Source organism: Crocodylus siamensis, chromosome 1 (assembly GCF_052110815.1).
Source record: "Crocodylus siamensis isolate JL-2025a chromosome 1, ASM5211081v1, whole genome shotgun sequence".
In the NCBI taxonomy this organism is placed as follows: Eukaryota; Metazoa; Chordata; order Crocodylia; family Crocodylidae; genus Crocodylus; species Crocodylus siamensis.
In genome coordinates, this window is record NC_143395.1 from 394309994 (window position 1) to 394335891 (window position 25898).

At 45.5% G+C, this 25898-nt stretch overlaps 1 protein-coding gene and 1 long non-coding RNA gene across 2 annotated transcripts in view; one reads left to right on the top strand and one right to left on the bottom strand.

Annotated features, from left to right (window-relative positions):
• The window catches only part of CFAP300 (cilia and flagella associated protein 300), a 43032-nt gene that overhangs the window by 7272 nt on the left and 9862 nt on the right, over window positions 1-25898 (bottom strand). Inside the window, exons 4-5 of the mRNA XM_090030200.1 lie at window positions 23972-24138; window positions 20821-20993 (exon numbers count right to left, since the gene is read on the bottom strand). Of these exons, the coding sequence (XP_089886326.1) occupies window positions 20821-20993; window positions 23972-24138 (340 nt within the window). The remainder of the gene's footprint in view (window positions 1-20820; window positions 20994-23971; window positions 24139-25898) is intronic.
• Window positions 5-23957, top strand: LOC149875258 (uncharacterized). Its single transcript, XR_016439492.1, has 3 exons — window positions 5-10832; window positions 21254-21364; window positions 21621-23957. It is a non-coding gene; the product is annotated as an uncharacterized LOC149875258 (long non-coding RNA).

Consider the following 25898-nt stretch of genomic DNA (forward strand, 5'->3'; position numbering starts at 1 on the left):
CAAAAATAATCCAAATTTAATAGCAACATTTACGGCATGATTAAAATACTACAATGTCTGAAATAGTTGCAAATTATGCATTGTGTTCCTGTTCAAGTAAATGAAATGGAATTTATTGGCAAGGACTTGATCCATCTGTCACAACCAGAAAATTATACATAACTAGACACGGTAACAAGATAAAAAGTATTTGCCAAACATTCTGTCTGACCATTTGGGGCTAGTTTTACCTCAGTTTCAGCTGCTAAATTACAACTGTATGAAGGAGAGACAGTAGTGACTCTGACATAAAGAATAAATCTGATGTAATGTTTTCCCTGCTTTCACCAGTATTTTTTAGCTAATCAAGATTTACTTTTTATATTTTTAGAATGGCAGAATTGCAAAATAAAAACTAGTAATTGCATGTTACAGGGAACAAAAAACAACTCCAGTAGTGAACAGACCTTAATTCATTTATGCTTATAAATGCTTTTATTTTTTAAGTAGTGCTAGAGTGATATAATCGTGATGGTCCAGGAAGTATACAAGAGGCAAGGATTTCTTAGGGTCATACCTTTTATTGGACCACCTGCATAGCTGGGATAAAGTTAGGCAAGCTTTTGAAAGCAAGACATTCTTCCAAGTCTGAAATGAGAACTGTTTACTGCACCTTTAACATTTGTAAGCTTCCTTTATCTGTTTGCTGTAAGACTTGCAGGCATTCTCCTGGAGCTGAAAGCCTCCTGGAGCTCTGGGTAGGCTCCAGTCCCTAGAGAACCTGCTTCTGACCTGCACTCCTCCAAGTTAAACCCAGCTAGCTGATTAGCAGGACGGGGGCACAAAGTATTGTCCCAGGGCTGGAACCTTTTCAGGGCTCCAGAAAAGTTCCCACTGCTGGAGAATGACCCCCTGCCCCATCCCACCACTCAGCTGACTGGAAGGACGTCTGGCAGGGTCCCCACAGGGCTCCCTGATAGCCTGCCCAGGTACAAGTTGTCAGGGAGTTAGCGCTTGCCTCTCCCCCTTGGAGAGAGAACTGTGGGACAGTGGGTGTCTTCAACACCTGAGAGCAGTGTAAAGCCATTCAAGTTAGATTGGGAGAAGGGAGGTATTCCACAAACCCAATTTTCTTCTACAAGAAATCCCTTGAACATCTGTACTCCCTCCTTTTGTGCCAAGAGAGAGGCTTTTCTTCCAGCACAAATGTATTGCCAGTTTGTGGCCTCAGTCTTGCAAATTCCATATTATACAGATCCAGTGAATTTGGAACTGGACAAGAAGGTTTTATTTCTGAAACAGGTTTCAATATTCTGGCACAGTGGATTCAGGTTTTTAGGCACGGGTATTTCTGTCTGTTTTCTATAGTATGATAGCACGGAACAACAAGTTCTAGCAGTGTGTCCCATTTTAACACACCTTCTGCACTGTTGGTTGTGGGGGGGTTTTAAATAAAGAATGACAGTGTTATGATCTGCAAACTAGGGTTGTCAAACATACAGCCCACAGGCTGGATCCAACCTGCTGGGCTACCAGTAGGCCAGGAAATGTGGGGGCATGATTAAAAATAGGCATGGCCTGTCGCGGAATCTAGGGCCCTGATGAACATGGCCATCAGCAGCAAGGGGTGGTTGGCCCACCACCACTTAATCACCTCCACCATGGCAAGCTGCCACAGGCTGGGTAGCCACTTGCCTGACGCCAGTGTGCCTGCTATCCCATGCAGCATCCAGCCTCTAGGAGCCCCACAGCTCAAAACACAGAGTGAGCCCGACATTCTTGCTTTAAACCAATGGAAATTTGGATCCTTTTGATTCAGAGATTTCATCTGTAGAATAGTGAAATGATTCTCAAGTGACTGTAATCAAGTCTGTTTTCCATGGACTTTTGTTTTTCTTCTTACATAAAACAGATTAGCAGATCAGCTCTCAAATTGTAAGATATCTCTGTTAAAAACATTACAACGTTATGTATAAGTCATTCTAGGGTCTGTTCCTTGGTCTACTTTTTTTAAATTAAAAACTGAAAAAGAAAAGGGAATTTTTAAGTTATCAGTATCGTTGGTAGAAAGGTTTATTCTCTCTCTCACTTTGCTAGAAATTTAGAGATATCTGGTTGGTTTCCTTGATAGAAGTTGAATTCTTGAGCTTGGATATTTGTTCCTAATATTTAATGCTTTGGAAGCATATCAGGTTAAAAACAGACATTGCATTTGAGGCAACTCAGAGTCAAAACCTAAGAGCATCAAAGCTCTTTTCACACATTGCTATTCATTACAGGCAAAAGCTATTAAACCAAATTAACCAAGATTGTCCCAGGAAAAAAGGGGCTATTTTGTGGGCCTATGCAAATAGGGAAGTATTCGATTAAGATTTGGGTTCGGCCGATTCAGAGGACAGTAATTCAATTTGGATCGCTGTCCTGAATCGATTTGGCATCAAATCGATTCAAAGATTTGTCCCGAATCGATTCAGAGATTCGGCCATCGACTATAGTGAGGAATCACTACCTATAACTTTGTCATTATCTCGCTGATTCAGATAAAAATTGCAGGGATGGTAGCCCCTTCTGAGGGCATGAAGACTGACACGTTTCAGGAAGATAGGTGCAGGGGTTCTGGGAAACTGCACCTCAAGCTGCTGACAGTCCAAACTTGTGTCATATACGTGTGTTAAGGCACAGTGGGGTGAAAACTGCAGGCATGCTAAGCCCTGCTGAGGCCATGGAGCCTGCCAGTTTTCAAGGAAATAGGTGCAGGGTTTTCTGGGAAACTGCACCTCAGGCCGCTGACAAGCAAAACTTGTGACATGGGTGACAGTGTGTGTGTGTGTGTTAAGGCATGCCCTCGCTGGCACTGTGGCCTCTACATGACACGGTAGTGTGTCCCAATGAGGTCTCCTCCCCTACAGTTTCAGCCCAGTTCACCACTTTAAATGATAACAGGTAATAAAATAACTTAGTGAGCACTAGCATAGTAGCACCAGCAGCAGCATCTCAGGAGCCAGACTGTGACGGAGCCTTTCTTCCTCTCCTGCAGGAGCTTCTTCTCCAGCCGCTGCCAGAGAACTGTCCCTGCCAGCCCCAGCCCTGGGGCTTAGATGTGCCCAGGGCCCTGCCTCCATCCAGTCAGCTGACCAGGGACAGGTGCATGACATTGGCAGACAAGGTCCTTTGGGTCAATCTAGTATCTTTCAGTAGACCAACTGAATAGTTAGAGAAATATCTTAGCAAGCTTTCAGGTTGAAAAACCCTTTGTCAGGCTGAGAAACCACCTGCAGCTGGCCTGTGTGTGCTGTTCCTGGATGGAAGGAATAGTAAAGAAGCCAGAGCCTGGCATGCAATGCAGGCAATAAAGCCAGTCAGTGAAAATGGAAATGGAAGCGTCAGGGTGAGGAGCGTGGGAGGCAGGGGAAGGGGGATGTAGCAGCACAGGTAGATGTGGAGAGGTATGTGGGGAGTCAGATGTCCGGCAGGTTGTAGCATGTCATAAATCCAATGTCTGTATTGAGTCCACAGCACATACACCCACCACCTCCAGATGCTTCGTCAGCCTGATGAAGGGATTTTCAACCCAAAAGCTGGCATCCCAGACAGTTCACCTGAGCTGACCTGGAGCCTTACAACTCCACTGCAACGAGCAAGCCTCAGGCCTGTCAAAGATGTGACAGGTCTGGGCTTTCCCCAGCCAGGACTGTGTGCATGTGTGGTAGCTGGAGGTTATGGCACCTCCTGCCCAACTTTCACCAAGGGGGGTCCTCAGTCCTGGCATTTCCTGGGGCTGCCACAGCACCAACAGTCCCACCATGCCTCCCCGACCCTGGCACAGTACAGTTTTAGTGGTTATGCCCAGGACCTGGGGCCACCTCCTTCCCCATAGCCCCAGCCCATACCTCCAAGTTCATCCTGGCACAGAAGCTCAGCAGAGACATGTTCTTCCCTTGCTGGCTGGTGATGCAGTGAGTCCCCCTCCAGCTCTGAGAGCGGGGCATTAACTGGTTTAAAAATATAAAATGGAAATAGGTGCAGATGGAGTGAGGAGGGTGGCACTCACCCCCTCTGCAGGTGGACCTTGGGGAACCCCAGTAGTGGGAGGTTCACCTTGAGGAACACCAGCTGCTCCACCAAACCAGGATCCAAGCAGGTACAGTGGGGTATCACAACATCCCCAGCAATGCTGAACACCCTCTCGCTTGGAACACTGATCGGTGGACAGGACAGGTCTTCCCAAGCAACTGTGGCCAGGTCCTGCTACTGGCTGCGGCTTGCCCAGTAAGCCAAGGGGTCCAGCAGGTCCATGTCCTCGGTGAGATAGGTAGCCACGGAAGCCTTGGTACTACCTGCCTGAGGCTGGGGTCTGATGCATCTGGACCCCAACATTGAAGCCATGCCCTTGGCCCACATCGGCTGCAGCTGGCATGGAGAATGACTGGTGCTGGTGCTGGGAGTGCTGGCACAGGAAATTGGATCCCCCTCTTCCATATCCACTCGCCTCTGCCCTTCTGCCTCCCTGACTCTGTTGACCAGCACCTGTGTCCAGTGATTGAGGGTTTTGGTGCTGCCAGTGCACATGTTCCCCTTTACTCTCGAGTTGCACATGGCCACCAGCATGTGGACCGTATTGGACCACAAGGGATCCATCCCCCCTTCAGCCGCCTCACCAGTGCCTGCATGTCTGGTGACAACAGCTTGCCCCAGCCAGGAACACTGATCCCCTGGAACTTCTCCATTTGGTTCTCAAGTTCCCTCACTATGGGGATCACCTGGATACGGAAGGCGTTGCCAGTGCTGGAGGTCTTGGTGGCCTCAAGGAAGGGCTTGAGGACCACTAAGATCTGGGAGATGGTATCCCACTCAGCTCTGTTAAGGGGACCACTGATCCCAATCTCCCCAAACAAGGCCATCTGTTGCTCCACCAGCCTTTCTGGCATTAGGTATGTGGAGTTCCACCAAGTCTTCTGTGTTGTGTTGTGTTAATTTGAATCCCTATCAACTTCTTCTGTGTTGTTTTTAGTTTGTATGTAACTATAACTAATAATGTTAATAACTATATAATCTCTTCTTCTATGAATATCTGACTTCTTCTATGAAGAATGTGTGTGATTGTGTGTAATGTATGTGCTTCCCTGCACAGTGATGGATCACACTACCAGGGAAAACGCAGCTTTCTATTTAAAAAGTGTTGGGGAAAAAAGCACAAGAACAAACATAAATTGAAAGAAGTGGATTAGATAGGGATAAGTAGAGGGATTCTAGTTAGTAAGCTATAACCAATCTTTTCGAAGAACAAAAAGTAGCAGGAGACTGACTAGGTAGGAAGCCAAGCCAGTCCAGTACCTTTCAGATGCTGTTGCTCAGGCAGAAACAGCTCACAAAAGGCACAGAAAGCCTGCAGACAGAGGCTTATATGCTGTTTCTACATCCCGCCCCCATAGCACTGTGACTGGAAGGGGACTCAAGCAAAGATCACAGTCACTGGCCAGCTAGGCATGTCAGTCTTTCCCCCACTTGCTCCCCCTTCCTCTTCTCAGTTTCTGTTCCCCTGCAAGACTGCCTTCCAAATCTTTTCTGAATCGATTCGGAGGGTTTTTTCCTTCCCCCAATTCAATTCGGATTCAGTGATTTGGCCTCTGAATTGGGCCAAATCTTCTCCGAATCAAATCGCTGACTGAAGCCTCACACACCCCTATTATCTTGAATACATTGCAAGTACTTAAAGCGGACAATGGGCATCTACTACTGTAGGGTTCCAGGATAAAGGATTTTGTCCCAGAAGTCTGTTTTTACCCTCAGTTAAATTCCTAGAATGAAACACTGACTCTGCTGAAATGTTTGTTATTGAATTAAATGGCTCTAAAATTTTACCTTTACCATCTCACTGACACATTGATGTGAAAAATAAGTTTAAGTGCTGTAACTGTTAATTTTTACTATGAGCTTTAGAAAAAAAAACCTCTTACCTTCTTAGGAAGAACATTTGCATGAGCATACTGCACCAAATTGCATATATTCTTCAAATTGTTATTTGCTAAATCATGAAACTTCCATATTTTAAAAATAGCTATTTTAACCTGTTTCTTTTTATGAACATGAATCCTCTTCACTGCTTCTTATCTTATTTCAAACTATTTTATTATCCCCAGAACATTGTATTAGTTTCTGTACCCAAGACAGCAACCGCAAGCTCTCAGGTAAATGTAGTGTGTATCAAGAAACAAAGCGGGAAAGGGGGAAAAGGAGGAGGAAGAAGTGTGAACTTTCCAGAAATATAACAAGGTAAAGTGTAACAGGGGGCCTTCTCAGGGCCAATTTACCTTTGGTCTGCCCACCTGTTCTGGGCCAACCGCCTGGCACCTCTTGATGTTAGTTAAGTAACGATCTTAATAAGCAGGAGGCTGCTGTGGCAGGACGCAACCTAGGGGTGCCGTGAATTCCCCTAGCGCCCCGCTACCGTGCCATATTGGTTTCAAATGCACCCTCTCTGTCTCGTCCGCCATGTCTTTGATGTTAATTATTGGTAAAGGAAGGCTGCCTTTTACCCTCTTTGGCACGGTGCCTTAAGATGTCCCAGTCTGTGCCCTGCCTTCGGTGACATGGTGCACTCGAACCTCTGGGCCACTCGTGGGCCCTATGGTCACCTGGGCCCTCACGGGCTCTCTGCCTTGTCTCCGTTGCCCGCCTTCACTCTCACAGGCTCTTCCTGGCTTCTCCTGCGGCTCTCGCCCCACCGGGGCCTGTCTCCCATGCTCTTGCCCCCACCGGGGCCTGTCTCCCATGCTCTCATAGCCCACACTGGGGCCTCTTCCCTGTCTGAGCTCTCACAGCCCGCACTGGGGCCTTGCCTCGTGATTCCTGCCCACACTGGGCCCTCATCTCACAACTGGGGCTCAGGTGGCCGTAGCCGTACCTGGCCCCCAAATTCCCCTCCCGGGGGCTTCTATTCCTCTGTGCGCCCTCCTGGGGGCTTCTTGCCAGTGCCCACTCTGGTGCTTATCACAATTGGGGCTCAGGTGGCCGTAGCCATGCCTGGCCCCCAATGCACTGTGCCCCTTCTCCGGGCTGGGGTCAGTGCACCCCCTCCTCAGGTCTACAAACCCCACCGAGGCTCAGGTGGCCGTAGCCATGCCTGGCCCCAGACCCGCCTTCTCGGGTCGCTCACGCGCAATGAGGCTCCTCACCTGTGCGCTCGTCCGCACTGGGGCTTCCTCCCGCACGACACTGCCCCACTGGGGCCGGGGTCTATACACCCCCCAAAACACGGCACCCTCTCCGGTGCCAGGAACCCCCACGCTACTGGGGAGCTCCTATGAGGCCTCCTCCAACCCCTACAGCCTCACCCAGTCCTCCGGTTGGATAGTAAACACAAAACACAAAGCCCCTGGGCTATAACATAAACTAAACCGCTCGGTCAAAAATCCATGTTCTGTCCCTATCGGGGTTTCCTCCCCCGGTATCGTCACACCGCAACTGCTCAGGCCATCCAGCTTCCCTGCTCTGCTTGCTCCAACAGAGTTCCACCTTCCTTGGCTGCCAGAGGGGAACTGAACTCTGGCCTCAACCTGGCTTATTTATAAAGGCCAGGCATGCCCCTTCTGGTCAGCTGACCAAACTGGTTGTCCCGGCAACCCGCCCTGGTGACTGGCAGCTGAGCCTCCCCCTTCTCACCACTAGGGGTCTGTCACGGGTTGCTTCCATTTTAGGCGCAGGGCGCTTAAGTGCCCTGCGACAGCTGCTTATTTCTTGCCCCAATCCAGGGGCAGCACCATAACTCCCCGACACCGCAGCACATGCCTTGCAGATGACATCCTCTGTTGTTAACACCACTGGCCCCACTCTGGGCCCCAGAATCCTACTATTTGAACCCCACCTGGATCCTTCCACTCAGCCGGCCTACTCCACCTTCATTCTAGGCTGCATAGCTCCTTGAGCTGCTCCCCCTTATGGGTGTGTTCCCTCCGGGACCTTTGGCTACACTGACCCTGGCCTTACCTCCAGGCCAGTCACAACCTCAGGCCCTCAGCTCTGGGTATCCCTCATGGTGGGCCCCTGGCCCTTCGACCCTTCTGGTCCTGGCCCCAGCATTGACCAGTCAAGGGATTTCAAGACAGGTTTCTGAGTCTATGGTCCCCTCCCTCTCACTGGGGTCCACCTTCCAGACCCTACAAAGGAGTAACCCACCCAGTTGTGAGGGCTGGGGTTAAGGTGCCCCAACCCACCTTTCACCGAGGTGGTAACTGGCCTGGCATTTCCTGGGGGCTCCCATGCCACTGACAGCCCCACCAGGTCACCCACTCCCAGCAGTTTTAGGTCATGCCCACGATCAGGAGCCTCCTTACCATCCCCTACAGCTCCTCCCTTACCTCCAGAGTGTTCCATGAAGCCTTGCAGCCCAGTGACGTTGCTGCACCTCCAGCCAGCAGCAAAATGCCCTGTTTAAATGGGCAGCCAGAGCTCTAAAATGGCCACCGCAATTAAGCACCTGCTGGCTGCTTGTCCCCAAGTCTTAAAGTGGCAGGCACAAACAGTGCCCTGCCACATGAAGACATTGTAACTGCTACCATTTTGAAGTAAAATCTATCTCCCAAATGAAGAAGGAAAAGCTCAAATTTGGACATGCTATACACAAAAAACAAATTAGGATATCATAATCTCATAGTTTTATGATAAGATATGTTTTAGCCGGGTTTTAATTAACAAACATAAATATATAATAAGAGTTATTTTTAATGTTCTCTTACATTAAAAATAAGTAAAAAGCATTTAGTTTATGTATTATGCGAAAGTCTTGTACTAAACCAAACCAGAACTGTGTCATAATAAACTCATTGGTCACTCATAATAAACTCATTATCCACCTTATTCATTAATAAGGTGGAGAGAAAGCTGGCTGGATCGCCAGACTCAATGGCTAATAATTAATGGCTCAATGTCTAGTTGAGTGCCCCAGGGGTCAGTCCTGGGGCTGTTTTTGTTCAATATCATTCTTAATGATCTGGAAGATGGGATGGAGAGCACCCTTAGCAATTGCATGGATTACACCAAGCTGGGGGGTGTAGTAGATACACTGGAGCGTAAGGCTAGGATTCAACTGAGCCTAGGGCTAGCCTAAGGCTAGCATTTGACCTTGACAAATTGGCAGATTGGGCCAAAAGAAAACTCATAAGGTTCAACAAGGATAAGTCCTGTACTTAGGACAGAACAATCCCGTGCACCACTACAAGCTTGAGACAAATTGGCTAAGCAGCAGCTCTGCAGAAAGGATCTGGGGGTTACAGTGGACAGTAAGCTGGATATAAGTCAACAGTGTGTCCCTGTTGCCGAGAAGGCTAACAGCATACTGGGCTTCATTAGTAGGAGCATTGCCAGCAGATCACGGGAAGTAATTATTCCCCTCTATTCTGCACTGGTGAGGCCACATCTGGAGTACCATGCCAAGTTTTGGGGCCCCCACTACAGAAAGGCAGTGGACAAATTGGAGACAGTCCAGCAGAGGGCAACAAAAATGATGAGGGGGCTAGGCACATAATTTCTGAGGAGAGTCTGCATGAGGGAACTGGGCTTATTTAATCTGTAGAAGAGAAGACTGAGGGAAGATTTGATAGCAGTCTTCTACTATCTGAATGTTGGTTCCAAAGAGAATGGAGCTAGACTATTCTCAGTGGTGGCAGATGACAGAATAAGGAGCAATGGTCTCAAGTTGCAGCAAGGGAAGTTTAGGTTGGATATTAGGAAAAACTTTCTGACTAGGAGGGTGGTGAAGCACTGAAATAGGTTACCCAGAGAGGTGGTGGAATCTCCATCCTTGGAGGTTTTTAAGGCCTGGCCTGACAGCCCTGGCTGGAATGATGTAGTTGGGAATGATCCTGCTTTGAGCAGGGAGTTGGATTGGATGACCTCCTGAGGTCCTTTCAAACCCTCATTTTCTATGATTCTATGATCATAAATATATAGATAGCTCCATGAATAACGTGGGCTGCTGGAGGCTGGGAGGGGCATGGCAACTGCCTGGAGTGGGGTGGGCGGGTCGCAGCAAGCAGGGAGCTCCCACGACAGCTGCAGCAGTGTTGATGGCAGGGGTGGTTCAAGTGAGGAGCTCCCACAGGTGACCACCTGAAGACGCCACTGGCAGCGTTGGCAGCAAGGAGGGGTGGGGTGGCGAGTGACAACCGCCTACAGGCGTCACTGGCAGCATCAGTGATGGTTTTCTCAGGGCATGCACATGCACCTGTGCGCACCCCGTATGTGTCACCAATGGATAACTCCCAGCACAAGAGCTACAAATATGGCTTTGCATGGCTCTCAGAAAGGGAGAAATGTGGTATGTTTTGAATGATGTGTTTTCCTCTACCCTGTCAAAACTCATCAAAATCAGGTCCATAATTGTTTATATTGATCCACAAGACTTTGATTTAAAAGTCAAAAGTGACAGAAGTCCCAACAGAACTGGACTCTAAAAATGACTGTTTCCTAAGAAAACAAAGGCCAATGGGCTATGGAGTAGACAAGAAGTAAGCAATTACTTTGCAAGTCAGTAATGTAATCTTGTAAAAGAGTCTATGTAGAGTCAGTCTTAGGTGACAGTGTCAAAGAGCAAACACTCTCTATGCCTGAAGAAGGATGCTTGTGCTCAAAAGTTTGCAAAGAACAAATTTTCCAACTATTTTGTGGTCTAATAAAATATATCAAGCATCTACCCAAAGAACCTTTTCTGCCAATGGCAAAGAAGAGAACTTTGCTATGTAAAATAATCTTGTTTGTTTTTAAGAATTTTCTAGCTCATTTGTAACTTTTCTTAACAGGTTCCAATTTCAAAAGCTTAGTGGATGAAAAAAAGAAAGTGTAAGTATGCTTAAATGGTAAGTGATGGATGGTCAAAAGGTGTAGCATATACTTTTGTAATACAATGAACTTTGAGTGCAGTAGTGTTGGAACTCAAAGTCTGTTAGCTAGATGCCTTAAGGACTGGTGGGAAGAAAGTCTTTAAAGGAACTGCCACTGTAGGTATTACCTAGGCTTTTCTGGAGCTCTTTTGTGCAAATATTGTATATTATAAAAGCAAACATGTGCTATCTAAATCAAACACAGAGTATGTTCTGTGGCCTAGGGCCCCGTGTGCTGAATGAACAACCGGAATGACTGGAGTTCAAAGCTGGGTGTGGGCCCCTGAATTACTGCCAGACAAGAGTGGCCCTCCTAGGCTCAAAATTTACATGGAGCAATGGTCTCAAGTTGTAGCAAGGGAAGCTGAGTTAAGATTTTTGGAAAAACTCTCTCATTAGAAGTGTAGTAAAGTTTTGGAACAGGCTACCAATAGAGGTTGTGGAATCTCCATCCTTGGAGGATTTTAGGACCCAGATAAACAAAGCCTTGGTTATAGTTGGGGCAGTCCTGCTTTGAGCAAGGAGTTGGCCTAGATGACTTCTGAGATCTCTTCCAATCCTAATTTTCTAAGAGTTATTGCTTTTATTACAGTGTCCTTATTAACAATTTTTCTAGCAATTTGGAAGCCTAACAGTGCCTCTTCAAGCAGGCGGCTGAACTGGATAACCTCACATGGTCCCTTCCAACCCTAATGTTTCATGATTCTAGTATCATAATATAATGAATTCTAAATATCTATACATGTTGGCATTTGCTTTTGGTTTCTTTACCATAGAAGAATCAGAGCTGCTCCTGCCTCCTTTGCTCACCAGGATGTGGGGCACCAAGCAGCACTGGGGTGCCAGTGCCCTGCCCCTGCCCATGCCCCTTGCTCCCAAACCATAGCCCTGCCAGTGCCCCTCACTCCTGACTGCAGCCCCTGCCTGCTCCCCAGTAGCTCCCTCCCAGCAGCAGCTCTGTCCCAGCACCAGGACATGAGTCCAGCTGCAGCTGTCCCACCTGGTTCTTTGTGGCTCTGAGCAGTGCCAGCCCTTACTGTTTTGCTCCCTGTGCCTGTGCCAAGGCCCCAGTGATCCCCATGCTGTTCCTACGATGCCCATGACTGGGGCATAGAGACTGGGCTGGGTAAGTCCCTCCTCTTCCAGGCTGGCCTCCCCCTACACAGGCTGCTTTGTGGGGCAGAGAGACCCTAAGCCCAGCTCTGGCAGCTTCTCCTACCCAGAGAGTACTCCCCCATCCCTGACCCCTATCTCTTTCTCTCTCTCACACACCACCTCCTGCTGCCACCTCCACCCTTCCTCTGAGCCCATCATCCCCCACAAGTGATTCCTGGGGCTTCACATCCCACCACTGGTGTGGGTATGGGGCAGGGCTACAGTGTGGCAGTTGCCCCTGCAGTTGCAGGTCTCACCAGCAGGTCCCATCCTGTCTGATGGCTGGGCATACAGGATGTCAGATTTGTGGGAGGGATGTGGAGTTTGTAGGGGGGAAAGGGCTGGGGGCTTGAGTGTGGGGCTTGTGGAGGGTGTGCATGGGGGGTTTGAGGGGTAGGTGGGTGGGTGTAGGGTTTGTGGGTATGAGGTTTGTGGGAGGTGTGGGGCTTTTGCGGGGTTTGGGAGGTGTGGTGTTTGTGGGTGCATTATGGGGTTTATGGGTAGGTGTGTGGGTGGGGGCTTTGTGGGGGGCGGTTTGTGGGTGTGGGGTTTGTGGATGGATTAGGGGGTTTGTGGGTGTCTGGGGACTGTGTGGGGATGGGGACTGTGGAGTTGGGGGGGACTGTGTGGCAGTGGTGGGTCCCCCCACCCATCCCCCTGCACAGCGCACAGCTCCCTCCCCCTGCAGCAGCAGCTAGCAGTGGGCTGTCAGGGTGCTCATGGCCTGCTGCTAGCAGAACCCCCCAGCAGCATGTGGCACCGCCTGAGACGCTGGGGGTTCCATGTAGCCCACGGCACTCATCCAAACCACTGGTGCAGGCCTTCAGACAGGACCAGGCCAGCTCTTGCTGTCACTGCAGACAGGAGCCACATGCCATCAGGCCAGGCCGGCACCCTGTGCTCTGCACACCATCAGGTCAGGCCAGCTCCACAGAGGCAAAAGCAGCCTGACGTGATGGCACGTGGCTCCTGCCTGCCGTGCTGGAAGCCCCAGATGACAGCAAGAGCTGGCCTGGTCCTGTTTGAAGGCTAGAACCAGTGGGCCGGGCCAATGCTGCATGCCACATGGAACCCCTGTGTCTTAGGCGGCACCACGCACCACCGGGGGTCTCTGCCAGCAGTAGGCCACGAGCACCCCAATGGTCTGCTGCTGGATGCTGCTGCTATGGGGAAGGCTGTGTGCCATGCAGGGCAGGGGGACAGCAGGGAACCCACCCCTCCCACACAGTCCTGCCCCATCCCCAAAGTTTTCCCCACCCCCACAGAGTCCTGCCACCTCCACAGCCCCCACCCCGCCCCCACATCCCTATTTACCTGCTGCCAGCCTCGCCCCGCTTCTATTTGCTCCATCATGCTGAGGCAGCATGCTGGAGCAGCAGGGGCACCTGGTAGGCATAGAGACACTCTAGCTGGGTGCTAGACCATCTCTTTGGAAGAGCCAGTCTCCGCTTGCTTCAGTGTATTCTCCAGGAGCGCACCCTGTGCCATTTTTTTCAGTATGTTGGGATTTTTGAATACTGGGATTAACTGTTTTAAGATGCCATACCAGGCATATGCTTGCTCGTCTGGATAGGGCCTTTATGTTCTTCACTATTGGCTCTAAAATTGAAAGTTTGTTTAAAATAATACAGAACCTTAATCTTTTACATTTATTTAGAAATGATTTGGCTTGTTCTTTGCTCTCAAATGGTTGCAAAAGTTCAATAAGATACAGGACAAGAGTATGCAGAAGAAAGAATTCATAGAAGTGTTTTTTCCAGAAGAATTTAGAAGCCAAATGATTGTTACTGGCATAGGAAGCAACCCATAGAAAACAGGAGGCCAAATCTGAAAAACACCAGAAAATAAGGAGAGACTACAAGAGAAAAAAAAATTAGCTCAGAGATTAAACAAAATTATGCAATGCTTTGAAAAACAACATTAACAGTTTGATGAGAGAGAATACAGGAAGCCAAGCCAGGGAAAATATTTAAAGAGGAAGATAACAGGATACAACATGCACTTCAAGAAGGAGACAGCAGTAGCATTTTGGATGAACTAAAAGGAAGAAGTGGAAGAAGCAACAGATAAAACCTAGGTGTGGGTGAAGAAAGAAGATTCTAAGCCAGCATCACTGCAAGCTAGAACAAACAGATGTCTCAGTATCAATGGAAGCAAATAAACAATTTGAGTTTAAGATGGGTGTCTCAATGCCCTAGCTAAACTTGAAGAAATAAAATTTACAGAAAAGTAGGTAAATGGGATACTCAAGTAAGAAGCACAGCACAAGAGTAGACAGATTTAATTAGCATAACAGTCACCTTGATCAGGAGAGTTTTAGTGGATTGGAGAGGCTGAGTGGCAGAATGAGTGGTCAAGAAGAGATAGCTGAAGGAAGTGTTGTCATATGAAATGAGTACATAACATGGTTTAAGATTTGCGAATAAAAGGAAAAAGAAAAATGACAATAGAAGAACAGTTTGGGAAGAATGGGGGGGTGGGTCTTCTCAAGTAAGGAAAGCAGTCAAAAGACATATGGGGGAACAAGAAGAAAAATGAACCAGAAAGGGTATGGAATCAAGAGAACAGCTTGAGTAGTTAAAGGATAGCTAGTAGAAAGGTAAAAGCCAGACTAGAGTGAAATGAAATAATTACTTGGGAAAATCTATTGATGTTTAAAGGTATGTAGTTTAAAGTTTTCATACAGGAACTTCTGCATGGAAAGGAAGAGGCTGGGAATAAGGGTTTGACTCTTCTTTAAGTAAAGAGGAGCCAACTAGAGGTGATAGCAAAAGAGTGGTTCAGAGAACAGAAGTGACCCTGTGGGAATGGAGAGGGTAGCTGAGACACAAAAGGAAAGAATGTGGAAGAAGAGATTATACTCCAGGCACTTTGTCCAACATCATTCAACAGCATTAGAACAGAAACAGCTGTAGTGAATGCAGGGAGCAAGCTAAGGCTAGGGATTAGAGGAGCAGACAGTATGTTGTGAATGCGGCATGAAAGATTTAAAAGAAAGGAGAGGATAGAGTCATTGTGATTGCTAGCTCTTTGTAAGCATGTTCAGTATGTCTGAAGGGCCCTACCTGAGTACTCTCTTATAATGCTATGAAAACCAAAGACCTCAGACCAACTGATTAGGAACCTTGAGGAATTAATTTTGATTCTGTAACTTGTAAAGTACACAGTTAAAATACCAGACTCTATCTCCCTCTTTATATATACATATGTTAAAAATAGCTACCACTTGTTCAATGCCTGTAATATGTTCATGAGGTATCTCGGTGGTGGCAACTTTCTAGTGCTACTCTACAGTAAGAACTTATTTTGATGATTTAAGTATTACAGGATGGAATCAGCAGTAGAAATTGGAAAGTTTAAAAGTTATTTAGAGGTTGTTAGGTTAGGGAAAATTACTAAAGTTGATACAAAAATTCCAACAAGAAAATGCCAACAGGAAAGCAACTGTCCAGTTCTATAGGCAGAAACTGCAGCCCCATGTACAAGTGCCATATAAGTCAATGAAAGCAGTCACCTGAGTATAGATTGCATTATATATTTGCCCAGATTACTCTTTTTATTATTGGTAAATTACATATACGGTGATTTACTCTTATTTATAATCAGATGAGATGTTTGGAATAGCTGTAATTTAAGTTATTCACTTAAACAGAGCCATCCCTAGGGGTGTGTGGGGCCTGGGGCATATCAGCCTGTGCGGGCCCAGGAGGTGGGGGTGGCGACTGCCAGTGGCGAGGCCTGTACGGCACTGTCCGTGGGGCCCCCCAAAGCGTGGGGCCCAGGCTGGTCACCCCAATTTGCCCCGTACTAGGGACAGCCCTGCTTTTAAAGTTAACAAAAAAAAGAGACTAGATTGACTGCTGAAGAAAAGCTGAAAAATACTTTTTTTATAGGAACAAATATGTAATTATCCACATGACACTATAGGCAAATTTCAAACAAGTGATGGAAAACAGCATATTGCAGATATAAACATCAGATATCAAACCTAAAGGCTAGATTAACATTTTGTATCTAGCATAGTACTGAGGTACTATAATTATTCCACCTCTGAGGCAGCCATGGGAAAAAACACAGCTTTGGGATTCACACCTCCTATCCTAGTTCCATTTTTCACAGTGGGAGTAAGCTACTGTAGCAATTTATAAAGCAGTATTTGTTTTCTCTATCATGCTGACTTGGCTCGTCTAACACATTAATTAAGACTACCAAAAGTCTGTGTTCCACCCCTCTGTTGTCTTCCTCCTACTTGCTTGTGGCTAAGAAAAAAACAGTGAAAGTAGGAGCACTGCTGGGCCAACTCACCCCTCATTCTCCCTCTTCCGTTCCAAACCCCTGGGTAGTGTAGGAAGTGTCTCATATTTGTTTACAACTCTGGGTTCTGCCTAAGGACAAGTGACAATGTATCCTGAATTCCCAAGAGGCTGATACATATATGTTTATTGTAGTTTCAGAAAAGTGGAAAAGCAAAGGTGGAGAAAGCACAACATAAAAGAATTTTGAACCATAGTTCTAGATTTTAACTAAGATCATCATATGGCCTACATTTTCCTCAATTTACAAGATTGCTTTCTTGAGCTTTATTACAATTAGTAGAAATTATTCTGAATCTTTCAAATGGACTATTTAACTCTACAAAGTTATTCCCATGACTTGCTAACAGGTGACTGGATCAATTAAATAAAACAGCTATCATTTCATAGATAGACATTAGGCCTGGAAGGGACCTCGGGAGATCATCGAGTCCAGCCCCCTGCCCAAAGGGCAGGAAGTCAGCTGGGGTCATAGGATCCCAGCAAGATAAGCATCCAATTTACTCTTGAAGGTGTTCAATGTAGGTGCTTGAACCACCTCCGCTGGCAGACTGTTCCAGACCTTGGGGGCTCGGACAGTAAAGAAATTCTTCCTTATGTCCAGCCTGAAACGGTCCTGCAGGAGTTTGTGACCGTTCGACCTCGTCATCCCTTGGGGCGCTCTGGTGAACAAACGTTCCCCCAGATCCTGGTGGTCACCCCTGATAAACTTATAGGTGGCCATCAGATCACCGCTGAGCCTGCGCTTTTCCAGGCTAAAGAGTCCCATGGCTCTCAGCCTGTCATCGTAAGATCTGTTTTCCTGACCTCTGAAGATCTGTTTTCCTGACCTCTGCATGCTATAATTTTAATATTCAGCATAAAATAATACACCCAAAGGATAAAGTCCATGATAAACAAGGTTTCCCCCTCAACAAGATATTAATTCAAAATGAAAACACTTTATTTACCTGAATCTAAGACAAGGATTTTTCCTCCAATCATCATGGGTAAAAAAAGCCTTATCTTAGACTTGAGTACCAGCTAGGGGCAGGCAGCAACTCAGCTCCAGCTTCAGCCTTGGCCCTGGGACCAAAGCCAGCGCTGAGCCATTGCCTGCCCCAGGTTGAGGTGTTTCCTACAGTGGGAGAACAGGTGCATTGTGGGGGGAGTGTAGAGGAGACCCACACCAGGGGAGTGGTGCACAGGGAGACCTGCAGTTGGGGTGGAGAGTGCAAAAGAGAAACCCCCGCCATCACTTACCTTGGGCTCTGGCTCTAGCCCCAACCCAGCAAGGCCTGGAGCTGCTGCCACTCTTTTTGTCTAGACAGGCCAGTATTGGGGCCACTGCTGCTGTCTACACCAGAGCCAGACTGGCCCCAAATCTAGGTACTGGGGAAGACCACGGAGGAGGTGGCAGGGAGGCAGGCACAGGCATGGAGGGGGCCAGGAGGCAAGTGGCAGGGGAGGAAGGCTCTAGTGGGAGCAAGTAGCAGGGGAGGACAGGCAGCAGGGTGGCAGATACAGGCATGGGGGCAAGGCAGGCAGCAGGGGGACAGGCACAGGCATAGAGGACCAGGCAGGGGGCAAGGGGTGGAGGTCTGCCCCCTTGACCTCCACCACTGCTTTCTCTCCCACAGCTGTGGGAGGGACAAATTCAAGACAACCTTCCAATACTTAGACTTTATACATGGAAAATTAAAACAAATTTATGCATCTTCCATGAACAAAATCTAATTATTGTGGGGGGAGAAATCATCTTAAATTTGAAGGTAAATATGATAGCTTCTAACTGGTATGTTGGATGGCTAGCTTTGATTTTTAAACTTCTGTATAAAACAGACAGAAAATACAAACTACAGATCCTGCTTTGAATATTGCTATCACTCGCCTATTAAGTATTTAGATTAAAAATATATTACTATAATATTTGCTACTTTAACTATAGCCAGGAAACCAATACTATAATTGATTTTCATAGTCTATATCAGCTGCAAACTCTCTACTATAAAATTGCTCCCCTGTGTACCATTTCTCACGTTTTTTGGAAGGTCGTAACGATACATCACTATATATCTTTACAAACAGGAAAAGCAATATGAAAATTAAAAATCCATTTAATATAATAGCAAAAAGAAAAAGTGGGAGGGCAGTCTCAAGAACAATCAACAAGCTATTTGATTCCTTAAACCAAGCCCTGAATGCTCACCTCAGTCAGTTATGTCAGGTTGACAAGAATCAAGTTTCTAATTCCCAACCTTCCAGCCCCACACACCAGCCCAACCCCACTGATTTCATTGTGCTTAGTTAGAGAAATTATGGGAGACAAATCAAGCCCCAACTATTTTATCCCAGATGGCTTTTAAGGCATCAAATTTTCGAGTTACATAGCCTTCCTCAGGGTTAATTCATAAGACAAAAGAGAACTTGATTTTGCAAGAAGCAGAGCACTTAGGCCTTGATCCAATGAAATTCTTAAGTACAAGTTTAATTGTAAATGGCAGAAGTTGTCCCACTGACTCATTTCATGTAACCTTCATTACTTAACTTCAATAGGATTACTTGTATCTTTAAAATATATATGTACTTAAAAGCTTAACTGAACCAAGGCCAAATGCTCAGCATCTTCAATGCAAAAAATAATAACCACTGATGGTATCATTTTACTAACTTTTGAACTTAGTGTGAATTTGCCAAAACTAGAGGTAATGGTATATTATGCACTGTATATTTTTTGAGAGCAAGATGTTGAGTATGGAAAATGAAGTTATTAAGAGCTTACATATTTCCACAAGTGGCTAGTGTATTTTTTCTTCTTACTAGATAAATCTGGACTTGATGATCTGTTCAGGTCCCTTCCGACCCTACCAACTATGAAACTATGAAAAGAGTGTATTGATTTTGCCTGAGACTGTTCTTTTTTGATGGTATTACATTAAACTGACCACATTATCTGGTCCCAGTAGTATTTCCCATTTTCAGTATACAGAACTGATGGAACCAGTAAAGTCTCTAAACTGGGAATTTAGGCAGTAGTTCCCAAACTTCCAGCCCTGCACACCAGTCCAACCGCACATGCTGGCCCAACCCTGCATGCAGGCCCTTGTTATCTGGCCCACGAGGCTCCCCCTGAGTCCAGAAATTTGGCAGCAGGGGAGCAGCAATTAAAGTTGCCACTGCTCTTCTGTTGTCAAATTTCTGGACCGACCCATGGGGTGCGTCTACACATGCATATTAATATGATGCAATAAATTCCAGTGCTGTTTAAATGTGTAACTGGGAGTTCAGCATGTTGAGCTGGCTTGGAGCAGTCCCGGCTGGCAGAGGGTCCAGGGAGTCAGCCTGCCAAAGCAGGGCTGTTCTCCCAGGCTCAAAGTGCTCTGGAGGAGCTGGTTGAGGTACAAGGGTGCTTCAGTGTGGGGCTAGCCAGCAGTCAGCCTCCACACTGAAGCACCCTTGTGCCACAGCCAGCTGGGGTAGTGTCCGCACACATGCTGCTCCAGAGTAAATTAGTTTACTCCAGCCTAATAGGGGTGCATGTTTAGACACGCAATATTTACTACACAGCTAATAAGTCTTGTGCAGTAAACATCTTGTGTAGACGCGCCTATGGAGAGATCTGTGGACTGGAAGACACAGCTCTGTGGGCCAGAGATTAAGCACTACTGAATTAAGTTAATCATCTATGCCTAAGCTTTATAATATAGCAAAGAAAGATACTATGAGAGCTATCATTATGTTAAAACCATATGTAAAACAATAGTATTTCACTGTCTCAGGGGTGGGCAAAATACGGCCTGCAGGCTGAATCCAGCCCACCAAGCCATTCTATCTGGCTCACGGGGCCCCTAAAGTATTTAGAAAATTAATATTTATCTGCCCCAGCAGCTTGTCAAAGCCGACAAGAGTCAGGGGCCATAGGACCTGGGAGGAGCCTCAGCAGGACTGAACAGTTCAGCCTGCCCACCCCCAGCCATTTCACTTTCTTCCTACCCCCGCCCTGCTCAGATGGCTGCTGGCTCCATCACCAGACCAAGGAGCACAGGCTGTGCCAATGTGTGTGTGTGTGTGTGTGTGTATGCAGGCAGGGACAGTGTCAGTGTGTGTGTGTGTGTGTGGGCAGGCAGGGATGGTGTGTGTAGGGCAGGCAGGAACAGTACATGTGTGTATGAAAGGAGTACTTCCAGGGGCAAGGGGAGGGACTTTGGGTGGCAAAGGTCAGTGGTTAGGGGGCAGAATTTCCAGTCACAAGATGCTAACAGGGGCAGGGCATCTGTCAAGGGGCAAGGCTACCAATGCAGCCCTCGACAGCTTGCCAAAACTTGGTAAGCAGCCCCTCACCCAAAATAATTGCCCACCCCTGCACTACCGTTATATAAACAATTTTAAATACTTTCATACCATATACTGTAAATGCATTAATAACAAAACATGTAGGTACAATTTTATGAACAGCTGCACACATAAAACTTTGTGCACGTTTGAAAAATCAGTTTCTAAGAATGGGAAACCCTTACCTCACAAGATCTTTATATAACGCCTTTGTAGTTTCTAAGTATGGATCAAGTACATCTTCAAATTGACAGAGTGTTCCTCCAAGGCAAAGATGTTTAAAAAGACAGAAGAGAAACTCCTCACGTTCTGACTGGCTGAATAAATCAAAATGGTCTGAGTCTTCCAGGAGCAAAACCTTGTATGGAAAAAGAAGTAGTATCAATTCCTGATCTGTAATGAAACATTAAACAATGCAACTATTTTGCTGTATGTTTACATATTTCCATTATTATTTTCATATGGAATATGGGAGATATTTTTCAATCAGGTAGAAATCTTCTGTTGTGGGATAAACTCCTTATTTGTTTTGTACCTACAGAATAGATTGCAGGCCCCAGCTTTCAGATTTGTGCCAAAAGAACTGATTTTGTCTGAAAATTTTCTTATTCCCTGCAGCATGGACAATTATTGTGATACTGAATCAATGAAGTGATGTTAATGAACTACGCAGCTGTATTCTTTGGTGACACCAAACAGGAATTTGTTATGTTGGAGAGCTGCCAATCAGTATCCTTTTTGTCTTTATTTAACAATGATAAATGACTGATCCAGTTCCTTTATTGACTGCAATGTAAGATTAGGAATTTAAATAAGAGCATGGCTAGAAGTCTAAGCACATAAATGGAAGCCAGGAACTTCTGGCTTCTAACTCCTTTTGCAATTTTGGATGTGTCACATAACTTCTGACAAGCTACAGTGGGATCTGCCAGTAGGGGTGCCTATGGAATACTAATTTTTCTAACTACTCAGTTGGTCTAATCAGATATCACATCTACCCAAAGAACCTTGTCTGTCTATGTCCTTAGACCAACATGGCCACAACCAACAATGTTATGGAATACCATTCACTAAAAATGGAAGATTATACAGTTACAGGAATCCATCCTGTTGGGAGAGGATGAAACAACATTTTGTGTATTGTCTCTCCCCTTCCAAATTACATAAACACCTTTGACAAGAAATACTTTTCATGGAAAATATTCTCTACTTACAAGTTAACACCCGACAATTTTAATTGCCAGTTTGCAAGCTAAACCTGGAATCTGATGGCTCTTTCCTCTTCCTGTAACTTCAAGACAGACCAGTTTTGCAGGTCAAACTTTTATCAGTGCCACTTATGCAAACTCATTGTCTTCAACAGATCTGGCAAGTGTAAATGGCTGATTGTTTTTAAGTGCTTATGTTAAAGATGCACTAGGGTGAATAAAATACAGCTCTCTCAAACTTAGCTGTGCGAGCCCAGAACAAGTTATAGTAAAATAAGCCTCATTTACAAGTCATTAACTCAGAAGATACACATACATTAAAAGATCTGTTGATTGTTACGGGGCACTTTTCTGAATAAGAATGCACTTGAATCACACTACTGCAAATAATATGGGGAAAATATTTACCTGAGCTAAAGTTTACCTATGGATGAAGACTACTAAAAGTACTAAGAGTTAAGTACCATTAAGATATAAGAGTGATAATAAGTGAAGGAAGGAATAAGACGATAATCCAAAAAGAAACGCTGTTAGTTTGGATCGTGTGCATTTCAAAGTTAAATCCCTGCACTATACCTGCTTCTGAACTTTTTTCCCAAGCTTTATAGCTTTATATTAGGGGTGTACTGATAGGGGTTTTTTGGGCCGATACCGATGGCTGATTTTTAACAAGCCATATCGGCCAATACCAATCTGATTTCCAATATGCAGCCTGGCAGGTTGAAGAGTAGCGTCTGACTGGTAAGTTTGTTGTGGTGAAAAGGGTGAGGAGGCAAAAATTGAGGCCCCTCCCGTAAGGGAGAGGGGAGCTGGAGCTGCCCAGCCCGGGTGTGGCGGAGTACAGGACAGAGCTGCAAGTGGCTTGTCTAGGAGATGTGGGGGGGCCAGATCTCACTGTTTCATGCACCCCAGCAGGGCATGGAGGTGTGTGGGTGGGCTGCTGCTGTGAACTGGGGCTGGAGCTGCACTGGGCTCTTCCCGGCAGGGGGCTGGGCCAGGCTACACTTGGGGCAGGTGGAAGTGGCGCTGAAAGGGAGCTACAGGGGGTAGGAGCTGCAGCCACTCCAGAATTCACCGTAGTCCCCCAACCCTCCTTCTCAGTACTGCTGCCACAACCCACCCTGATTGCAGCCTGGCTCAGCCCTACCCCAGGAAGAGCCCAGCACAGCAGTCCCAGGTCACAGTTGCAGCCTGCCCTGCCCTGTGCACAGATCCAAGGATATATGCTTTCCATGCCCTGCCAGGGGCGCGTGGCAGCAGGAGCTACCCCCCTCCCACACCAGCCGGATGAGCCACGGCTCCATCTTGCATCCCACTTCACTCCAGCTAGGCAGCAGCTGCCCCAGTCCCAGCCCCACTCCCACCCTCACTGCAGGGACCTCAATCTGCTCCCCCCATGACCCTTCCCTCCTCCCACCCCTTCTACCACAACAGATTTACCAGATGGACACTGCTCTCCATGCTGTTGGGCTTGCCTACAGGCTGCATTACGGCTGCATGCATGCACAGGGCATTTATCGAGCACATCAGCCAAAAAAACCCGATGGTTGATACTGTCAATTCTCCTTATATTGGTGCCGATCCAATATGGAACGGTGTATTGGTTCACTTCTACTTTATATCATTTTCCTTTATTTAATCGTTTCCTCTCTTTTATTGAAATTCAAAATACTTTTAATGATATTTTTCCTGGAATGTCCCAAACATCTGTTCCTAATCAAGGAATCCCAATCAATTATATTTTGGAATGGTTTAATTGTTATGAATGTCCACAATCATGTCAGTAGGACATTCTATTGGCACCTGTAATTCTCCCCATATAGACAGAAAGAAAAAGAGGAGGCACTAGCACCATTTTTTCTTGTGAGGGAATGAGGAACTCCTTTCTCCTCCTTCTTTTGTGAGAAGAAGCTGCTCTCTTTGCCTCTCTGTACAAAAGGGAAAAAATGAGGCAACTGGTAAAGTAGTTGTTGTTATGACACCACACAGGAATTCAAACTACAGACTCTTGATTCTGCCTTTAGAAGCATACAGATACCATTGTAAAAAACAATGGATAATAAGAGTTAGTCGTATCTGAAAAAAGGTATAAAAACTACTCTAAGAATATCTCAAATGCTGTACTGACCTTCCTTAACTCATCTGAGATGAGAATGTCATCATAATATTCATCATAACACTTCACAATATGCCCAGTCTCTCTAACAACTCCTTCAGTGTACAATCGGTCAAAAAATGACATGGAAACTTGTGTACAAGGAACAAATGTAGCTTCGATATTTTTTACGTTGGTACCTGAAAGACAGATGAGATCATTAATAAGAAAAAACCCAAAATGAAAACACAGTAACTTTAAATTATTACTTAAACAGTTCATGAATTTACATTCTCATAGTTGTACACAGAATACAAATAATTAGCCCAAACAATACTGCGCCAAGAAATTTATTATTATTGCAACTACCCTTAACAAAAATAAGAGAGCTATATTTAGAAGAGAAATAGTTGCAAGCATAGCAATAAATCTGGCTATTATTCAGCATTCTTTCAGCCTCATACACTTCTTCCTGAATCAGTAAACCAGCCAGGAGCATTAACAAACAAGATAAGTAACAGATGAGGAAGTATGCAGAACTAAAAGTGTTACAAGAAAAGGAAAGTTATTAGACTTCAGAATATATTGTCTTTATAGAGCCACATCATAATCTCCTGCCACACCTGAGAGTCAATAAGCCATTACATTTCAGTAGCAACATTATAAAATCTAAATGTTTCAGAACCAGAAACTAGAAAGGACTCTGTCCTTGTATGCATCTTTGATTGCCCTCTTTTTCAAAGTGTGGCAAAAAAGACTCCAAAAAAGCGGTCAGCATGGTTTTACACAAAAGCATGTCCTTTCACAGTATTTGATGAAGTAAATATGCGTTCACAAAAGCTCATACTCTACATATATATATCTTATTTACTTATCTATAAAGGTGCATATCTCCTCTTCCATTTACAAAAGCAGTATGGCTACACAACTCCAATTTCCATACAGTTTCTATCTTTTCTCTCCACTATAGGAGACTAAACAAGAATACAAGAATTTAGGAAAGTTATGGGCTGTTTAGGAAAACAAGGAACTACACAGTGCTCTGTCAAATTTAGTATTTTACCTAAAAAAACTACACAGTTTTCATCTCCAGTACTTTATTAACATACAAAGTGGGAACAGAGCAGATTTCAGACACTGAACCATTCCTAAAACGAGTAGCATAAATAGTAACACCTCTAACAGAACCCAGTTTAATCTGACATTCCAGTCTGATGCTGACGCCAGCAAAGCACAGCCCATTTAGAAAGCCTAACTCAAAAGGTCTTTTCTCCCTTGGATATTTTCCCATGAATCATACAGAATAATGATCAAATGGGCATTTATTTCCAAAAACAACCACATTTACTTAAAAAAAAATCAATTTCACCTAGATAATCAGGCTTAGAGAAAAAAAAGTTCAAGAGGTCTTTTATGCTGTTATGAAAAGACATCCTACTATTTAGGCAGAAACTCCGTCTGAGATTTTAAAAGCACCTTATTCAGAAGTAAGATACCAGGAAGAACAACTGAAAACCCCTGAAAATTACTTTTGTAACTACACTCCTGCTGATTGATATAGCCATTAAAAAAGTGTTCTCTCAAAAAACCCACACATTCTGTACATGGATCAAGGAGTGACTCTCTCAAAAAAGAATCAAATTCCAATCAATTGACTGCAAATTCACAGGAAATGGGCAATATATTTTTAAAAGAGTCTTTCCATTGATTTTAATGGTAGTTGAGTCAAGCCTTAATTTAGAAGTTGTGAGAAAAAGACCAAAGGACCCAATTTGATCCTGTGCAGGCAGAATTAGATGCTGAATAACTTCACACATAAACATTTACATTTTAGCTGATTTTTAAAATGAAATCTTCATATTTTCCCAAGCAGGAAGCAACTGTGACCACCTGAAACCTGAGATCCTGCTTCAGCCTTTCATAGTTGGTAGGGTTGGAAGGGACCTAAGCAGATGATCAA